General features: G+C 45.1%; 1 protein-coding gene across 14 annotated transcripts in view; it reads right to left on the bottom strand.

Moving 5' to 3' along the window:
- SORBS2 (sorbin and SH3 domain containing 2) overlaps positions 1-21547 on the bottom strand; it is a 665007-nt gene that overhangs the window by 351128 nt on the left and 292332 nt on the right. For 8 of the 14 annotated variants that reach the window (XM_085641964.1, XM_085641952.1, XM_085641951.1 and 5 more), the window contains 2 exons: positions 20769-20815; positions 7834-7926 (listed from right to left, as the gene is read on the bottom strand). In XM_085641964.1, the coding sequence (XP_085498090.1) occupies positions 7834-7926; positions 20769-20778 (103 nt within the window). In that variant the 5' untranslated portion in view covers positions 20779-20815. Of the gene's footprint in view, positions 1-7833; positions 7927-15428; positions 15540-20768; positions 20816-21547 lie in introns of all 14 variants that reach the window. The other 6 variants (XM_085641957.1, XM_085641956.1, XM_085641958.1 and 3 more) reach the window with 2 other exon arrangements.

Raw genomic sequence — 21547 nt, forward strand, 5'->3', positions numbered from 1 at the left:
TTGACTTTTCAGGCAATTGGAATTCCATCGCTATTTTATATTCAGTCGGAAAAGCAGAAACTCATTACAGAAATGCACTGTAACTCAGAAAGGGTCCGGGCTGTCGGGCAGCAAAGAGCTCGCAGAAAGCAAATGTTCTGTCAGACAGCGATTCCGAAATGAATCTGCAAATTGCTATTAATGTTGTTGTTTTAGAATTTCATGTTTGTAATTATTCTCATTTCGAACCTAGGCACATAAAACAATAGCAGATCATTATTTTTTAGGAGCTTCAATCAATTTATTTCTGACAAAATGATACATGGCGCAGTGGCGGTGTGGCTGTAGTAAAGGATGACTGTTACCTGCTCCTAGGGCTAACAAACAGAACTGCTCTCCAAAGACTCACAAACAGAACTGCTCTCTGAAGGCTAACACACACAACTGCTCTCTGAGAGCTAACAAACAGAACTGCTCTCTGAGATCTAACACACACAACTGCTCTCTGAGAGCTAACACGCAGAACTGCTCTCTGAGAGCTAAGAAACAGAAGTGCCCTCTGAGAGCTAACACACAGAACTGCCCTCTGAGAGCTAACACACAGAACTGCCCTCTGAGAGCTAACACGCAGAACTGCTCTCTGAGAGCTAAGAAACAGAAGTGCCCTCTGAGAGCTAACACGCAGAACTGCCCTCTGAGAGCTAAGAAACAGAAGTGCCCTCTGAGATCTAACACACACAACTGCTCTCTGAGAGCTAACACGCAGAACTGCTCTCTGAGAGCTAAGAAACAGAAGTGCCCTCTGAGAGCTAACACACAGAACTGCCCTCTGAGAGCTAACACACAGAACTGCCCTCTGAGAGCTAACACGCAGAACTGCTCTCTGAGAGCTAAGAAACAGAAGTGCCCTCTGAGAGCTAACACACAGAACTGCCCTCTGAGAGCTAACACACAGAACTGCCCTCTGAGAGCTAACACGCAGAACTGCTCTCTGAGAGCTAAGAAACAGAAGTGCCCTCTGAGAGCTAACACGCAGAACTGCCCTCTGAGAGCTAAGAAACAGAAGTGCCCTCTGAGAGCTAACACGCAGAACTGCCCTCTGAGAGCTAACACACACAACTGCTCTCTGAGAGCTAAGAAACAGAAGTGCCCTCTGAGAGCTAAGAAACAGAACTGCTCTCTGAGAGCTAACACACAGAACTGCTCTCTGAGAGCTAACACGCAGAACTGCTCTCTGAGAGCTAAGAAACAGAAGTGCCCTCTGAGAGCTAAGAAACAGAACTGCTCTCTGAGAGCTAACACACAGAACTGCCCTCTGAGAGCTAACACGCAGAACTGCTCTCTGAGAGCTAAGAAACAGAAGTGCCCTCTGAGAGCTAAGAAACAGAACTGCTCTCTGAGAGCTAACACACAGAACTGCCCTCTGAGAGCTAAGAAACAGAAGTGCCCTCTGGGAGCTAACACACAGAACTGCTCTCTGAGATCTAACAAAAAGAACTGCTCTCTGACAGCTAACACACAGAACTGCCCTCTGAGAGCTAAGAAACAGAAGTGCCCTCTGAGAGCTAACACGCAGAACTGCCCTCTGAGAGCTAACACACAGAACTGCTCTCTGAGAGCTAAGAAACAGAAGTGCCCTCTGAGAGCTAACACACAGAACTGCCCTCTGAGAGCTAACACACAGAACTGCTCTCTGAGAGCTAACACACAGAACTGCCCTCTGAGAGCTAAGAAACAGAAGTGCCCTCTGGGAGCTAACACACAGAACTGCTCTCTGAGATCTAACAAAAAGAACTGCTCTCTGACAGCTAACACACAGAACTGCCCTCTGAGAGCTAAGAAACAGAAGTGCCCTCTGAGAGCTAACACACAGAACTGCTCTCTGAGAGCTAAGAAACAGAAGTGCCCTCTGAGAGCTAACACACAGAACTGCTCTCTGAGAGCTAAGAAACAGAAGTGCCCTCTGAGAGCTAACACACAGAACTGCCCTCTGAGAGCTAACACACAGAACTGCTCTCTGAGAGCTAACACACAGAACTGCCCTCTGAGAGCTAAGAAACAGAAGTGCCCTCTGGGAGCTAACACACAGAACTGCTCTCTGAGATCTAACAAAAAGAACTGCTCTCTGACAGCTAACACACAGAACTGCCCTCTGAGAGCTAAGAAACAGAAGTGCCCTCTGAGAGCTAACACACAGAACTGCTCTCTGAGAGCTAAGAAACAGAAGTGCCCTCTGAGAGCTAACACACAGAACTGCCCTCTGAGAGCTAACACACAGAACTGCTCTCTGAGAGCTAACACACAGAACTGCCCTCTGAGAGCTAAGAAACAGAAGTGCCCTCTGGGAGCTAACACACAGAACTGCTCTCTGAGATCTAACAAAAAGAACTGCTCTCTGACAGCTAACACACAGAACTGCTCTCTGAGAGCTAAGAAACAGAAGTGCCCTCTGAGAGCTAAGAAACAGAACTGCTCTCTGAGAGCTAACACACAGAACTGCTCTCTGAGAGCTAAGAAACAGAAGTGCCCTCTGAGAGCTAAGAAACAGAACTGCTCTCTGAGATCTAACAAAAAGAACTGCTCTCTGATATCTAACAAACATAACTGATCTCTGAGGTCTAATAAACAGAACTGCTCTTTGAAGGCTAACACACACAACTGCTCTCTGAGATCTAACAAACAGAACTGATCTCTGAGACCTAACAAACAGAACTGATCTCTGAGATCTAACAAACAGAACTGCTCTTTGAAGGCTAACACACACAACTGCTCTCTGAGATCTAACAAACAGAACTGCTCTCCAAAGGCTAACACACACAACTGCTCTCTGAGATCTAACGAACAGACCTGCTCTCTAAGGGCTAACACATAGAACTGCTCTCTAAGATCTAACACAGAGAACTGCTCTCCAAGGACTAACAAGCAGAACTGTTCTTCCAAGCCAACAAACAGAACTGAGGGCTAACAGAACTGCTCTTCCATACCAACAAAGAGACCTGCTCTTCCAGGCTAACAAACAGATCTGCTCTCTGAGATCTAACGAACAGAACTGCTCTCCAAGGGCTACCAAACAGAACTGAGGACTAAATAATGAAACTCACAAAACCACAAAATTCAAATTGTCAGAACAAAAACTATTCTAGTTCCTTCATTGTATTTCTTTGTCTCTTTATTCTTCCTGCTCCACAGGAGGTAGTAATCATTCAAGGAATTCAGTATACATTCTAGCCAATCCTGTTGCCAATCCTGTTGCCAACACATGTTTCGTCACTGGTCCATAAACCAAATAGACTTCCTCAGGGCTGTTAGAAAAAAGTTACCACAGTAAATCAAATTATAGTAGTTAGTCTCATCCAAAACCGATCCTCATTCCAGTCGGTTGAAAGGTAAGTATGTCCTCAATTCTTCTGAAATGCGTCTGATATCCAGTTAAACAGATAATGTTACCCATAGTCCATTATTCTCGTGCGCTCAGAGAGTGCTCCTGCTGTCCGTCAAGGTCGGTGTGTCTTCCATACCAACACACAGAACTGGTCTTCCAGGCTAAGAAACAGAACTGCTCTCCAAAGGCTACCAAGCAGAACTGCTTTTCAGGCCACCAAACAGAACTGAGGACTAACAAACAGAACTGCTGTCCGAGGTCTAACACACAGAACTGCTCTTGGACGGCTCACAAACAGAACTGATCTCTGAGATCTAACAAACAGACCTGCTCTGTGAAATCTAACAAACAGAACTGCTCCAAGGGCTACCAGGCAGGACTGTTCTTCCAGGCCACTAAATAGAACTGAGGGCTAACAAACAGAATATCTCTTAGTAAAGATGTTTTTCAAATTGTGTGTTTGAAAATACTAATTTTAGAAAGTGGCTATTTTCTTGTTCAACCATCCAGTGCGCCTCTGACTGTTTGTGGATTGCCTGTCTGGCTTTGGAGTGACAGGTGCTGGGGAGGTGCAGCGGATCCAGGAGCCTGTAGGAGTCAGCACTGGGCTGAATAGGCCTGATCTGCATTTGGAGTGGTGAGAGGAGTAGCACCTGAGCCAAGGCTCACACGGACAATGGACGTTGTTGTGCACTTGCAGAGTGCCCCCCAGAACTGTTTTGAACTGGGCTCAGAGCCACCTGCACAAGGAGAACAAAGACATTTTGGGGTATAAGTATCAGGCACAAAACCATGGACTTTAGATAATTCCTGGAGTTCAAGAGGAACCTTTGCCAAGGAGAAGAGCTGGAGAGACTGAGGGGAAGTACTGCCCTTGCAGTGTGTCTGGAGCTGGCCTGCAGTTGCTGTTTCTGCCAAGGAAAGGAGAAGGGCTTTGCTGTGTGCTGTGTCCCCTGCTTGGAGGAGATCTCCAAGGGCCTGAAGTGAGCTGGCCTCCTGTTCCTAAGTCTCAGGAACACAAAGACTTCACCCCCAGCTCCCCTGAACTGTGATGCTGTGGGTTCTGACCTGCCAAGAGGTGCCTGTGCCAGTTTTTGGCCTCTTGAGGTTGTTGCTGCTGTTTGGGAGCTGGAAGCAAGAAGAAACTCAAAGAACTACATAAATCGACGTAACGAGGGATCGCGGCTGAAGAGGGCCGACGCAGTGCCGTTCGATGCTGCCGCATCGATCGCCGACGCATCCCGGATTTCCACGCATTGTACCTGTGCGGTAAGTTATTCCGCTGCATCACCCGCGGACCAGAACCGTCACGAAGAATCTACGCATCACTCGCCATACAGACAGGATTCTATGCAACCCTTTGCGTGCAGCGGGACTGTCACATCGCCTCCCCAAGGTCTCAGGAGTGTCGGCGGCTGTTTGGCTTTTGGATCTTTGACGCATCTACAGGTACTGTGGTGAAAAGTCATGCATCCATAGTTTTCCATGGTACAGTTCTTGAGACCTTTTTAAAGTCATATTGTTAACTGTGTATGTTGGATTTTTGTCGTTTTGGTCTTGTTTACTTTAAATAAAGATATCTAATTTTTCTAAACTAGTGTGGTGTACATTTGTGGTGTTTTCACTGTGTTAATGTGAGTTTTGGTACAAATACTTTACACATTGCCTTTGGGATAAGCCTGTCTGCTCGTGCCAAGCTACCAAGGGGGTGAGCAGGGGTTATCTAAAGTGTGTTTCCCCCTTGCCCTGACTAGAAGCAAGGGTCCCTACTTGGACAAAGGTACCTACCTCTGCCAACCAGAGACCCCCATTTCTAACATGAGAACCAAATAGAAAAATAGAGCAGCGATTAGTAATCTGCTCATAACCCTTCACTTTCTCTTACCAATGGAATGTATGTGAACAGATATATTCCCTCATACCTCTATACCCATATATAATCTATTTCCTTGATTAGGATCTTGCCTTAATCTATGTGGTGCTAGGTTTTAACCAGCTAACCCTGGGCTGTTTCTTAAGTATACACAAGGAGATGATAGACAGAGCACTGAAACTTTTCAGACACTCACCCCCAGTCGCAGATCTGGGTTGAATCAATCATCATTCTTTAGCTCACTTCGCCACCTCAGTTCAGACCCAGCTATCTGCAAATCAGTCTTGACCCTGTGCCTCATGGGAACAGTCCAGCTCAAACTGCCAAGCCAGGTCTTCCCTGAAGCGGAAACAAGCATCCTTGGACCGGTTTCTGTGAAACACCCTTCATCAGCCAGGCTAGCTTGAACCCAGTGGCAAAATTAGCAAGGCACCAACGTCTGGGCATACCCTGCCAACTTAGGGCGAACAAAGCAAACACAAGGAGATGTCACCCAGAACCCGGTCCCAGGATGCTTGTTTCCGGTTGAAATACCTCTCCGATCTGCAGCTACTTCTAAGTCCACAGGAAGCGGCCAAGGATTCGTCAGGTGTATGTGCAAGATGAAATACCAAAATATGAGGTGCCTTTGTGTGAAAAAGAAAATTAAGTGCAATTCAAAATGTCACTCTAGCCTTCCCTGCTGCAACAAGTAGGTCATGCCAGTTCTGCTTTGTGTTTCACCGGTAACAATATTCTGTTCGCATTCTTCTTTAAGTCGTGAAATGTATGTACAAGATCAAAGTGCCAAAATAGAAGGTGTTTTTGTGCTGCAACAAGTAGGTCATGCCAGTTCTGCTTTGTGTTTTACCGGTAAGAATATTCTGTTCGCCATTCTGTAGGTAATGCCAGTTCTGCTTTGTGTTTCACCAGTAACAATATTCTGTTCGCATTTTTCTTTAAGTCATGAAATGTATGTACAAGATCAAAGTGCCAAAATAGAAAGTGTTTTTGTGCTGCAACAAGTAGGTCATGCCAGTTCTGCTTTGTGTTTTACCGGTAACAATATTCTGTTCGCATTCTTCTTTAAGTCGTGAAATGTATGTACAAGATCAAAGTGCCAAAGTATAAGGTGTTTTTGTGTGAAGAATAAAAGTGAGTACAATTCCACGTGTTACTCCGGCCTTTCTTAGTGTAACAAGTACTTCAATCTCAGTTCTGCTTTCATTGATTTCCGGTAAGAATATCCTGTGCTTTATTTCGTAGTTTTGTTCTTTCAGCTTCAAATGCGTATTAATTAATAAAGGCTTCTCATCTTGTGCCCTTTTAACACTTCGCGTAAATGGTACTGGTCATTCTGTATAATGCCTAGGAATCTCATCTTGTGCCCTTTTAACACTTTGCGTAAATGGTACTGGTCATTCTGTATAATGCCTAGGAATTGTAAAGAATGCCTAGGAAAAGTATGTAATATTTTCACCAAAAACTTGTATTTCCTAGTTTGCCTCTAAACCATCAGGCATTCTATACATTACCTAGGCATTCTATACAATACCGGGATTTCACACTTTGTCGAATGCCTAGGAATCTCATCTTGTGGCCTTTTAACACTTTGCGTAAATGGTACTGGTCATTCTGTATAATGCCTAGGAATTGTATAGAATGCCTAGGAAAAGTATGTAACATTTTCACAAAAAAACATATATTTCATAGTTTGCCGAAATGCATCAGGCATTCTATACATTACCTAGGCATTCTATACAATACCGGGATTTCACACTTTGACTGTAACATATACATACATAAAGACATTCCTATGTTTGTGGTTTAACCCGTTGGGTGCGTTCGTCGGCCAACGGCCGTCGCAAGCACTACCTCTGCAGTGCTGCGCACGTCCGTTGGCCGACGCGGCCCCGCCCACTCCGCTAAACGGCCACACCGCGGCGGAAATTCCGCCGCGGTTAAAAGGTTAACATTTCCTCGGTTCATTCTCCCACCCACTAATCCATCCATACATTTCAATTGCATTGGGCTAGTTTGAAATATACATTGACACATTGAAAATTCAAAGCTTACTGTGCAGCAGCTTAACACATTGAGGCCGATGGATCCAGTCCAGACCTATTTCAGACCTCAAATGCGCCCTGCACACCTGTTCCAGCAGAAGCACCCTGGTACTTAGGAAATGATTTTACAATTCAGGAGTCTCGCCTGGGACGCCCAGGACTCGGACGGTCATACATTTCAACATATTCATATCAAAGCAACCAATATGTAATCCTGCACACTCAAATGTTCTACATAGTGAGGACAGAATCTCTATTTGCTGAGACACCTTCTTCTTGGCAATTTTATTTATATCTTTATATCTGCGAGAATCCATTATTTCGGCATACATTTAGGGTCTTGTGTATATAATGAAACATTTGAATAAGATAACCATCGATTTCTATTGAACATTAAATGCACATTTAGTAAAGTTCACATCCTCTGCCTAGGTAACCACAGCAACACTTTCTATATTAAACATACAAAAGATCTGAAGGGGCAATGAGAAGCAATGTGCCATGTGTTAGATAAAGCCATTCAGGTGTAACAATCAGTCAGTTAGTACGTGTACCTGCAGCGTAAAGGTTTGGCGAACTCTGCACTCTCTTCACAGCGGTTAATGTGACAGACATTGCGGCACGTTTGTGAGCACAGCCACCGCTGTCTGGAAGCAGGAAATGGGGGTGACACGGCCCGAGACCCAATGGGCAAGCACATGCAACATCATGGCGCGGGTAGAATATGCCAACGTCATACGCACACAGAAATAAAAAGAGACAAAAGACATGCAGTTAGGAACTCAGGCAGACATTTCAACATTTGCAGAGGCTTGCGAAGTGCGATTATTGAACATGATCGATTCCCCAAAACGTAGTGAGAATTGCTCAAATCACGCATGAGTGGAGGAAAGTAGCACGAGCCATGGAAGCGGCCTCGGAAGGACAACAGGGCCAAATGTACACATAGCTACAATGGCTATCACATAGCACCGAGTCTGCAGACCCGCCGGCAGCAGCAGCGGTGGAACCGCAGTGCTGCAGCCTCACACAGCCGGTGGCAGTGGTGCTGCCCAAGTCACGCTGAAATAAATGGCATTGTGCAAACCATTCCAACAATGGGACTCTTCTAGTCAAACTTACATATTGTACATTAAAAGCAATCTTTTTTTACTTAGCCATCGTCGTGCATCAGTAGTGAAAAGAATGAAAGACCTGCTGTGCTTTGGAAGTTCGTGCAGATATAACTGAGTATAGCATATAAAACATTGGGGTCAGGAGCAGCCCCCAACAAGCAGTGGGAGACTGGCCGTTCTGTTCTTGACAATACGAAACATTACATTTTGCACATATTTCTAAATGGAGAAAAAACACAATACATTGATTTTAAAAAATCGACAGCTCTTTTTCTATGGGAAATAGTCACATTTACCTAGAAAAGGGAACCAACTTCTGAAATCCAGAACAAGTACATTCCAGCTACTGCTGAGTTTTTCTTTAAATTTAAGATATTCCGGTCAGATTTCAAGGGTGGTCATTGAAACCTTCAGCGCGGGCGGGCCTGGACAGAAATCCCTGACGAGCTTCTGATCCGTGTTTGTTTTGGCTAAGAATCACCATTAACTCTACCCCATCGTCGCCCTGAGCGAAAAGGGTACGCGTCCTCCCTTGTTGGAACTTTGTCACGGGTGCTGTCCCACCAGTAAACCCAGGTGCTGTCGCTGCTCTAGCTCTCCTCCGCCTAGCAGGAGTATTTGGAAGATCTGTTGAGGACATTTTTGCTCCTCTAGAATTCTGCAAAAAATCTTAAAACAAGACTAGTGCAACACCTCAGTGTAAAAAGTCTTACACAACACTTGCTTTACTCTTATAGTGAGTTCCAGTAACTTAGGCGGCCATTAGAACTAAACCCTCTCGTGTCTCTCTTCCCCGTTGAATAGTTATAGGAAACGTCTAGCCCTTCCTGCTCATAGCCAGCTGAGGGAAACAGGAAACATAAAATGATAATAAAACCAATGATCATTTTATTTTTAATTCCCCGCTAGAGCCGGTCAAGTCTGGGCATGGCATGATGACAGCAGCAGAGGAGAAGTGCAGCACTGTATGTGCATGCGCATGATGGTTTGGGCGTCATGCGCAGTTCGGTTTCTCCAACCCAGCTGGGTTGGAGAAACAGCACAAACTCACAGACACTGTCTGAGGAGCAAACCAGGTCGCTCAGACCAATCCTGGTGCTACTCTTATGCTCTTGAGAGTAGCGCCACGATTGGGTGGGGAGCCTGTGATGGTGTCCAAGGGACTGCTGGGACACCATCAGGAGCAGGACAGATGAGGAGCACCGAGGCTGTCGGCAGCGTCGGCGGCAGGACAAGTACATTAAAAAAAATATATCATTATTTCCCTAATCGCCCGTTCCCCTACTTGAGTTTTGAGGCTGCACAATGGCTTGTGAGTACCCATAAAGGCATGCTGAGTGGGAGTACATCGCATCCACATTATATTTCTCTTACATCTTACGTGACCATGAATTGGATTCCTGTAAATACTATGAGACACATACAAACTGGCAAGTATAGATATGCAAAGTGAGATGCTTGGCCTACACAAAAGATGGCCTTTATGTGGAGGTTGTTGATTTTCTTGATCAATTAGACACTCCTGGCACAATAAAGGGGATGAAATACCTATGGTTTTAATGTGCTTAATGCAGAAATCTATGTGTAACTCCATGTTTACTGGTGTGAATCCTGGAGGAATTACTCCAGTCATCAGTCCGCCTACATACCGCAGCAGACAGTAATACCTGCTACTACCCAAAGCTCTTGAAATGTACATGTATGAAAAGAGAGGGCATGGGTGAAAACATGGAGCCCATAAGTTGCAAAAGCTCACTCCAGCACTCTTGTTTATGTCCTTCTTTGGTGCAACAAATTGGCACTGCGGCACCCTGCAGTCTAGAGGTCCAGGTATCTCCCCCTGATTCAGCTGTGTACTTAGAAATGTTTAGTATTTTTACATTTTTCAGTAGCTCCAAGTACTCTTTTATAATCTCAAACACATACCAAGCACGCTCTCTTCCATGTATTTAAATTTGTTCATGTTTATTCATGTTTCTTGTATCCGATAATCATGCAAAACTCAATTTGTACATTGAATCCATTCGCATATATCTAATCTTTAGATTTACATACCACTCAAATGTTAAAATGATCAATGCAGTACTCTTAAGTGTCTGCCTTCTCGAGGCTCATATTTCATGTTGCACAAACTAAAAACACATACGAAACAAAGAGAATTCATAGTTTACAGGGGTCAACCAGTCAAATGCAATTGTGTATTATGACAATCTCGAGTACATGTCATTAAGTCACTGTCATTGTTAAGTCCTTACCTTACTCTTACATTAATGTAACCAGATGGTAAAATTACCACAATCTGAAAGACCGGTTTGTAATGTTCTAGGAATACATGTAAGGGCACCAGGACCTGCGGGGACAAGAAAGGTGGAGAGGAGAAGGGAAGCGAAAAGGGAGAAGCTAGGAAGGGCAGTGAGGGAATGGGATACGAGGGAAGAAACAAGTATGACAATAAAGCTCCCGCATAATAAATACAATTGAGTCAGTGTCATCTCTACAAATAACACAACAGCTAGCGACGAGAGTGGTCACTGGACCCTACTGCTCACCTTATGCTGACGGTGGAGCGGAGCTGGGAGCTCCATTGTGAAGAGCTGCCGCTGCTGAGACGCAACCCGGGAGCCCACCCCGGTCCCGCGGTGCTGTTGCTGTGGTCGGTGGAGCGAAGCTGGAAACCCGCTGTGTGGAACTGCCGCTGCTGAGACGCCTCCCGGGAGCCCACCCCGGTCTTGAAGTGTTGTTGCCGTGTTTGCCGCGTCGCCAGGTGCCCACCATGAGCGTGCGCTTTGTTTCTTCCTTTGATGCTTAATGTGATCCAGGGAGCCTACCCCGGTCACGCAGGACCCCTGCCGAGCTCCGTAGTCTTCAGTGCAGGTTCGTGCCTGCGGGCCTGCTGTGCCTGCTGTATGTGCTCGGTGGGCAGTCTGGACACTGTTGTTGCCTCGTGTCTGTGCTCCAGGACTGCATCCTCGTGAAGAGTGAGCTCTGCCCGGTGGCCATTTTGAGGTGAGACGTTTCCCCAAATCCACTGCAAGGATTCCAGGGTGGCCATTGCTGAGACAGGCGTTCATACAAAAGCCCTGCAAATAAGTACCCTATGCCAAACAAAGTGACAAAGAGAAGTCAAGTGACAATACATCTTACATGTCTCTTTTTCAGTAAGAATATCACCATCATTGTTAACAGTGCCTCCCAGGATCTTTGCTGTACCTGAGACATTCTGAGATTTTCTGCAGTATTCTGTCTGATTGTACATTGCTGTGACAAGTGCCATGTGCCATACGTTGTGGCTTCCCTGAGACCAGATCGCCACCGGCTGCCTGTGTGCATAGGTCTTCACCATGTCTGGCTCTCCCACGTTGAGACAGCGCCATGCTTCCCGGGGCAGCGGAGACCATCCTGAGTCTCCTGCATCATCGTCGCAGACAGGGGGACACAGACTTGCCATGCTGGGAGTACCTTTTCTACGCTTGCCGGAACCCTTGGCTCTTGTATCTGGAGGAGGTATGGGACTTCGCTGGCAAGAATGGCTGGAAGACTTTGAGGACTTCATGAAAGGTTTGCATGTCTCTGACTTGGATCAACAACTCATTGCACTACGCAATCTGATTGGTAAAAATGTTGATCAAATTATAAAAGAGCTTCCAGCTGATGTTGTGTCCTCCTATCCCAATGTGCGTGACGCACTTAATAGAAAAGTTCTTCCCAAACGAAACATTGACTATGAACGATACACCTTCAATCTGGCGTCCCAGGAGAAAGATGAGTCCATGGGAGAGTTCATTACGCGCATCAAACGCGTAGCACGATCCTTTGCATTTGACTCTTTCACGACTGAAGACGCCCTTCGCTTGCGAATCATCGAGTGCTGCCAATCGGTGTTCCTACGTAGACGCCTTCTGAAGAAAAGTTACTCACTCAATGAAATTGAAGAGAAGTCGAGAGTCAACGATCAGGCTGAAGAACATGCAAAAAAGATGGAAGTAGGAAAAGTGGAAAAACGAGAACAAGCGTTCCAGCACCAATCTCGCTCGCTACATTGACAGACACTCTTCGGCAAGTCAAAGATCATCGAGGTCCAAGGTTCATTCTCAATGCCCAAGTCGTCGTCGCAGTCCCGGCTTGACTGATAAGCGGCGGGAGCGCCAACTGCAATGTTATTGCTGTGGTTACGATTTTCCCCACACGGAAGAGTGTCCTGCATTAGGTCAACGATGTAGGAAGTGTGGCAGAGACCATCACTTTGAGAAAATATGCAGAGCGCCCCACAAAGACAATCACAGGCAATCGAGGCAATCCAGTACCCGCCACCATGCTAAGGCAGTATGGGACCGCAGGGATGCCTCCACCAGCTTATTACAGTCAAGCCTTCACTCTCACGTCACCTACAGGTCGCGATGCTCAGAATCTCAAGAGTCGCGGTCACTCTCGCCCATATCACAAGACAGTGACGAATATGTCTGCATGGTCGCAGATCCAGACAGGCTGAAGAAATACCTGCGACTCCATCTTCAAATGGGCGAACACTTGGCCCAGTTTGTGCTGGATAGTGGGGCATCTCTCAATTACATTTCAGTTGCAGAGTACGACAAAATGAATCTGCAACCTCATTTGCACAAAGCTGCTTTGCGAGTCTACACATGGATGTTGAAAGAACCTCTTCCTTGTTTAGGACAATTTCAGACTGATCTCACATACAAAGCTAGAACCATTCCGGCTCGCATTCATGTCATTGACGGGCTTGAAGCAGACTGTCTCCTTAGCTTGCCCACAGCCGGACGACTTCGGCTAGTGAAAATACTCTATCGACTGAATGATGACCCTGACATAGTCCACAAATTCCCAAAACTATGAACCGGACTTGGAAAGATGGCTCACTTTCAAGTTCGCCTGCAAATAAATGAACTGGTGACACCCATAGCACAACATCACAAGAAAATACTGTTCCATCTTCAACAGTCTGTGGAGGAGGAACTACAAGATCTTCTCCGGGCAGACATAATTGAGAGAACTTCAGAACCCACTTCCTGGGTATCGCCTGTGGTCATAGTACCCAAAAAAGGATCACAGGGCAAAGTACGTCTATGTGTGGATATGAGAGCACCCAATACTGCCATCGAGAGGGAGAGGCAGCCTGGACCTCACATCAGCGACATGATCACATCGTTGAATGGGGCACAAGTATTCTCCAAACTAGATCTTAATAAGGGCTATCACCAGCTTGAACTCCACGATAAATCAAGCTACATCACCACGTTATCGACTCACCAAGGCCTGTTCAGATACAAACAGCTCTGCTTCGGAGTCTCTTCCGCGGCTGAGATCTTTCAAGAAGCGATCAGAAAGGTCATTCACCATATTCCCAACACCCTCAACTACAGTGACGACATTCTTGTTTACGGAGCAACGGTACAAGAACATGACCAGGAACTTGACCGAGTATGTCATGCCCTGTTGGAAGCAAACCTAACACTCAATAAAGACAAATGTGAATTCCACAAATCAACACTGAAGTTCTTCGGACACATTTTCTCAGGCACAGGAATGTGACCAGATCCTGAAAAGATCACAGCTTTGAACGATGCCCCTCGCGACACTGGGGACGTGCGTTCATTCCTGGGGATGGCGAGTTACTGTGCACGTTATATCAAGGACTATGCCACCATCAGCTAACCCTTGCGAAAACTGACTAAACTAGGACACACATTTCAATGGACAACTAGATGTGATCAAGCGTTCCACTCAATCAAAGCATCTGTTGAGTCGGCCTCATATCATCAACCAAAGCGGCCACCACCATACCCGTACTGGATGAAGTATTCGCAGCTTGGGGTATACCGCAGGCAGTGAATACAGACATTGGCCTGCCATTCAATGGACAAGAGTTTGCTGCATTTGCCACCCATCTCAACTTTAGACATCGGAAGATCACTCCCTTGTGGCCACAGTCCAATGGGATGGTAGAAGGATTTATGGCCACTCTGAAAAAAACCATACAGCAAGCTGAACTATCAAAGTGAGATGTTCAAACGGCGTTAAACTTGGTGTTACGAGCATATCGAAAGACACCACACAATACGACGGACAGATGTCCAGCAATCTTGATGTTGGGCCGCACAGTGCGCACAAGAATACTGGCCTGGGAAGACTCGGCTGGCCGTATTTGTCAGGACTCAGATCATGAAGAACTAGCAGCAAGAGACGGATTCAAGAAAGCCATGATAAAAGAATATGCGGACAATCGGCAGAAAGCTAAACCATCATCCATTCGAGAAGGAGACTGGGTACTTGTATGGCAAGAACAACAAAGAAAAGCTGACAGTCAGTACCATATTCGCCCACTGCTAGTGACAAAACAAAAAGGGACTATGATCACGGCTGCCTCAGATGACAGGAGAATGTGGCGCATTTTCATAGATGCACATCACCTATACAAGAGACACTGGCTGCGCCAGAAAGTGCTGCGAAGGATGATATGCACGGGGTGGGCAATGTGCATTAGTCTCCCATCTCTCTTGATGAGAGGGAGCAACCCACTCAAGAAGCAGACTGCAGGCCACAGCGACTCCTTTGAAGGCCCATCGGCCTCATTGTAGAACTGGAACTATGTTCACTTCCTTATCTGTACTTTGTGGTAAATGTACCAGTTGAATTAAGCTGTTTTAGAAGGAGGGAGATGTAATGTTCTAGGAATACATGTAAGGGCACTAGGACCTGCGGGGACAGGAATGGTGGGGAGGAGAAGGGAAGCGGAAAGGGAGGAGCTAGGAAGAACAGTGAGGGAATGGGATATGAGGGAAGAAACAAGTATGACAATAAAGCTCCTGCATAATAAATACAATTGAGTCGGTGTCATCTCTACAAATAACTGACACGGTTCATCATAATTACTCCTTTTAGAGTAACTTGCTCCAGTTTTTAATGTGTCCACGTTTTGAAAAAGAAATCGAACCATTCGCTGTACACAAACAGTACGACATCGACCCTTTATTTCTATATAATGATGTAAATGTACCACTGTTTCAGTATCCTACCTTATTTTAATGGATTTAAAGGAAAGCTAAACCACAATGGGGTGTCCTCCTCTCTTCGTGCCTACTGAGTCCCCAGCAGTTGCTGTTTCCCTCTTCCACAAAGAGCCGTCCCTATTAAAATAACATATAGGATTATAGTCTCTGCCCCGGTGGTAGTAAGGGAACTGAAACTTAGACATACCGGAGTAATTACAAGCTCTTTAATGTGTATGAGGGAGCGGAACGCTGTCACCAGTAGAGCGGATGAGCTTTAGTTCCTACATAGCTCTTCTATATCTATGGTTAAACAACCCCAACAGAATTGTGCTTGGTCACAGTGGGGCTGCGGCATACTTCCCACCCTTGAACTACAGTACTCATCAAAGTACTCTCTGTTTCTGGTACAATGAGATCTCATAGTCCAGCAGCTAGCATCATTTTCAATTCCGCAACCCAAACAGAAATGAGTAACAATATCTGTGCATAGAAACCGATGGAAATGAGGCCATTACGAATGTGAATATTCTAAAGCTATGGTGCTGCCTGTTATACATACCTAGTATATATTTTGCTTGATTAACTAAATTTCATGAAGGTGCACAGTAATTATGTTTTGGGTCTATCCATCCTTCTCACCGAGTCAAATAGGACTGCCCATCCCTATTCAAAAAAATCCATCAGCGGAATTTACTGTTAACATTAAAAAAGAATCTACAAACTAATTTTGTCTTTACTCCACTTACCCATATTTTATTATAAAAAAAGCCATATAGCACAATGATTGATACGCTTAAAATTAGGCCTGGGTGGTTAACTACGCTTCGTTCGTGGAGTTTTCCACACTCTGCGGAGCTTGAGTAGTTCCGAAAAACTCCGCTCCACGAAGCAGAGCAGAGTTTTTTCCTTGTTCACCAATGTTAAGTTGGCAAGTGAGGAAAATTCAAAGCTAGACCAGCTCCTGAGATTTCTCAACCCGGTGGTCGCAGATGGTCACCACCACTCGTGTTGAGAAACCTTCCATTCACGTTGAGGAAGCTGCCGCGGGAGTTAAACATCTACTTGAGCGGAAGAAAGAAGCAGCGCCCTCTTTTGCTGCACATGGTACCGTTTGCGCTGATTTTCCGGCTTAGGACAAACACCCGGTGCTAAAAATCAGCCTGAATGGTGCGACCTAAAGCAGTCCGCTGCGCGCGGAACTCCGTGTAGCGCGACGTAGTTTTTCGGTCACTTCGCGGACTCCGCCTAGGCCTACTTACAATCCAAAAATCACTGAAACATAGTAAATGGACTGTTTAGTTGATTTGCAGCTTATCTCACTATATACGTTTGACCCAGATGACTGAAAATCACTGTGGGAAAACAAATGTATCACTATTTCTCACCTGGCATCTAAACAAGCGCCTACAAGTGCACTAATACTGTACATATGTTAAGATATCTGTTGTCTCTGGTTTCAACAACATTATATAACATATTCTGGAAGGCCTCACAGAAAGCTTTTCTTTTCTAGCTAGTATTAAGCTCTTTTGAGTGCAAGGTCTCTATTCTTTTGATCCAGAAGCATTCAGGTTGGGATTGAAGTGTATCATTATTACCTACCTCACTCAGCTAGCTACTTCACTTCCAAAATCAGGAATTTAATTTTATTGAGGTTGTTTCCAATGATATGCAATTAGAGCCCTTGGGTTATTCCCTCTAACGAGACTTTTCTGTTCTGTGAATCTTGTTTCTACTTTTCCTACAAACATATCCCATATATCATGGACAAATAACGTTCAGATGCATACAATTTTCATACTCATGCAAGGTGAATTATTTGTTTTATTTTTTCTCTATTTCTTGAATCATGGACTACTTCTCGGAAATTAGCGCAGAGGACAGACTTCAGGCGCAGACAGGTGCCCACCATTTGTGAGTGTTCACAAAGCCTCGAGTTCCTGTAATGGGGAGTTTGGTGATATTACCATAGGTCGAATATTCCTGAATCTTTCATACCAGAACATGGGCTTCTGCAGTGAATGGGCTCTTTATTTCATCATCATGTCCAATATTATTCCAGTGTTTTTAAATGATTCCTGTTACTTTCTAAAAAGGGCAGTCGTTAGTAGGTTAGCAGAGTTCAAAGCTGATACATTACTGGAACTTCTAGAAGAGTTTAGTAAATTACGGTCGGTGTGGAATATGAAGGTCGCAAATTTGAATCTAAGTCAGTGTTATCTAAGTACACAGTATTATTATTTCTCTCTCTCTAAAACTGTAACTTATTCATTCCATAATGAACCTCTAATGGAATTCTATGGCCATCAGCACCAATCATTTTAATTTTCATTCCAAAAATATATCTTAACAACGAATCACATAGATAGCTTTGCGGTCCGGCAAGACGCCCCCTTTTCAACCCAGTCGAGCACAGCTCTCTCTGTTGAGCAGAGAAGCGGATATAGATGACATTGTACCCCTTCTCTGGTATTCTGGCACAGCGCAAAATACCCAGGATGTTTGTCCCAAGACAGACAGCAAAATGGCTGCGACAAGTAAGAGATGAAACTTCCCAGGGCTGGTTTGGGCGTTCCATGCCAATCCCGCACCCTTTTGAACAGTCTTATGGACCCCAGCATCCCTCTCACCAGCCTGGAGGGTTAATGGCTGGATATCTTGATTCCATTATCTTGCTACCAGTATATCGTAGCCGGCAGATCGGTTGACAAAATATTGTGAAGACACTTGTATATATGCAAGTATAGGTTGACAACACTTAACTCTACACATATGTACCTTGATGATATCTATATGCCCTCACGGTATATACATGAGAAGTTAAGAATAGTGAACCTATACTCACCTGTGCCAGATGTTCTGACATAATAGTGGACCCAGGAAGTAGGGCACACGTGTGGAATGCAACATATGAAGTTCCGTGGAGAGCCGATTGCGCAGGGATCATATTTATTCTGCCTACCCCTCTTTATAGCAGTATGTGAAACCTACTGATGTGTGCGACAACGCTTATGTTTGAGTAGCACTTGCTGACTGTAAGGGGGAGCCACGCAGGTGTTATAAATGCCTTATTCATCTCATTAGATAATCTGTGTCCCTCCCCTATATCTGTGCTGCTCTTTCTCGCTCTCTCTCCCACACGTCACAGCATCGAGCCTCAGAATCACCAGTGCCCGTGGCAGTACCACACAGGGCCACACTCTGCAGTACCTTCTGTGGACAGCTCTGCTTCATGCGTTGCCTTGTGGCAGCCATGTTGTGATGCTAATGCTGTGTTACTGCTGAGTGCGGTCTCAGGCCCCATCACGCCCCACGTGCGCTCTGCCTTCAGGAGCTCCCGCCCCTGCGGAACGTCTCTCGTGTGTCACAGCAAGAGGCATCATCCGCGTCCCTCTCACTGAAATCAAGATGCGTGAAAGGCCATCGTGACGGGCAGCTGTGGTGGAGGGGTTGGGCATCCACTCACATGAAATTATCCGGCAATAATTGATTGGACGGCTGCCTTAGATCCATCTTTTAATTTGCGAAAACACAACAGGTTTAATTATTCATCAGCCACATCCTCCAGCAGCTGGGGCCGGCGGTCTCAGGAGAGGCTGGATACCAGCTGCAGAAAGGACACCGCGCAGTGAGAAACGCGCTGTTTCTCTTTTTCTAGGTAAGCAGGATTGCGGAAACCTTCGCATTGACACGCCTTCCGCCAACATGCCAGGAAGAGCGGTGTCAAAGAATACAGGCAACAGAACGGAGAGGACTGGCACAGCCTTGCAAAGATATTGTTGCAATTAACTCTCCTAATTGCTGTGTGTTGATTGTCATTCTGAGCCAATCCCGTTTGAAGTTTTTAAAGCACAGATAAAAGACACAGTTCTTTCGAGTCGATTACAAGCCTTCTATGAAGGCACCAACATGTAATCTGTAAAACAAACGACTTTAAGGCCTTCTTCATGCTTTGGTTAAATGTTTACCTGGTTATTATATTTATTTTGTCTGCTTTCCATTGTGGGCCTGGCCGGGTTGGGCTTTTAAACGCTGATACAGGACACTGTAGTCGGCCCTCTATTAAATACCCTCTAGGACATATCTGTCCATGGATGACGTTGTAGAATGAACTTAAGTCTATTATTAGGACTTACTATAAGGGACATCTTAAGGATTTGGGGGTGCCCTGTGCCAAACGTATTTTGAGGGGCCCTGTTCAGAACATCTCTGAATTTATGATCCAATTTCATCCCTTTCATGCCCTCTTTGGTCAGGTCACTGAAACAGCACGTGCACACCAGCCCAAATCATAAATCTGTTTCCATCTGATATTCAGCAATATTATAACACAGCAGCAGATCACTAATATTATTCCAAAAAAATATTGGTGACTCCTTCCCATTTCTCCCATATGAAGTACTGATTTGATCTAAATGAAACCTTTTTATGGATGTTGCATGAAACAAACACAACATTTCTCTGCCAAATATCTGGAATAGATTCTCACACATCACCCCCATTAAAGGATCACAGTATTTAAAACACTCTGTTTAAGCATTATTCATGGTCATCAGGGCAAGACTCTGTAGAACAGAGCTGGCTCTATCAGGGGGCCCTCTGCAAGGCTGGGGCCTGGGGCCCTGGGCCATGGCCCTCTCCACATGCCTTAAAACGTCTCTGCTTACTTTCCACTTGGTGTCAACCCTTTGTATCAAGAAACAAATGTGTGTACACAAAATGTGGTTTCCCCCAAGCCTGAAATATGAGTATATTTAGAGGGTTAAGGAACACCCTTTTTCACTCATCCCCCCCCCCTTTCATGTATGACCTTGCCTGCAGAAAAGACAAAGCATTGGTCAACGTATCATGGATTTGAATTTCTTCACGTTTCCTCTGGGTCACAATATGGAGAACTGATCGTACACCAAGCAATATCTATGCGCTCACTTAGATGTCAACATGAAACATCCTGCTACCTGTCTTCAGCACAATTTTTAAAGAAATACGTCAAAGTTATTTAACATGTTGTCAGGTAGAAATCCTTCTGAAATTCTAGTTTTAGGTTCAGTCTATGCTACATTGGGGTGAAAATGAAGAGTAGGTAGCAATGCCAGTACAAGCTCAACATCTGTAAAGAACAATAATATCATACACATGTTCCCTACTGCCAGCAAGCACCAAGAAAGAAAAAGGAAAAAAGCATAATGCAAGAAAGTGTCATAAGCGACGAAGCAGACTCTTGTCACGGTGTATTCCATTCCCTGATTCACCTAGCTGAGCTGCCGTGCACAGATAAAGCTTCAATGTACATCACTGTTAGCTGGGTTTCACTTCAGAGTGAGCATGACCACAAATAAAAGAATCTTCTCCAAGATAACATACCTGTATTCATTTTGTGGCTGGAAAATGTGAGAGGAAAATCTTCAGTCCTGCAAAAGAAAAAGAAAAGAACATTTTAAAAGTGCTTAATAAACTTACATGCATTCAGAAAGCAGAACTATTCCATGTTCTACCACCCATCCTCAGTAATGTGCCAGATACGGACATTGGAATGACCCATGCCGCCTGGTATATGCAGATACATCGCCTACCATTATGGACACGGTACATGGTCCCACCTGCAGCCATTCATCTCTGGAATCGAGACGCACTAGCGAGCCTCACTGAACTTTAGCATGGACTCACTGATGCTCAAAGAGGCTGCTCCCATTGGCATCAGTGTGCCCACTGCTCCTGCCTGTATCCTGATACTGAGGGAATCCTCACATGGAACGTATGCCATACGGTACACATTCCTACATCGAAAGCCAAGGTGACTCCATTGTTGTACGATGCTATAAAAATGATGCTTCCACTCACATCCTACAAGACTCCGAGAGGAGTAACAATGCAGGAGTAAATGCAATAAAGAGTAAATATATAGTGCGATGCTCAGGCCAACACAACACTTGATCTCATGTAGTGATTTCTACTGCCTGGCAAAACATTTCACACTCTGTCTATCGAGCTGTTCTGAAAGTAGAAACCCATGTTTGCAGCGCAGGAAATGTCGAGCATCGTTATCACTCAGCTTAAAAACTTGGAAATGTACACCTATGCTTGTAAATATGGAACTTCGCATCCATTATCCTGTCACTATGAAAGCGCTTCGATCCCACAGA

This window comes from Triturus cristatus, chromosome 2_2 (genome assembly GCF_964204655.1).
Source record: "Triturus cristatus chromosome 2_2, aTriCri1.1, whole genome shotgun sequence".
NCBI lineage: Eukaryota > Metazoa > Chordata > Amphibia > Caudata > Salamandridae > Triturus > Triturus cristatus.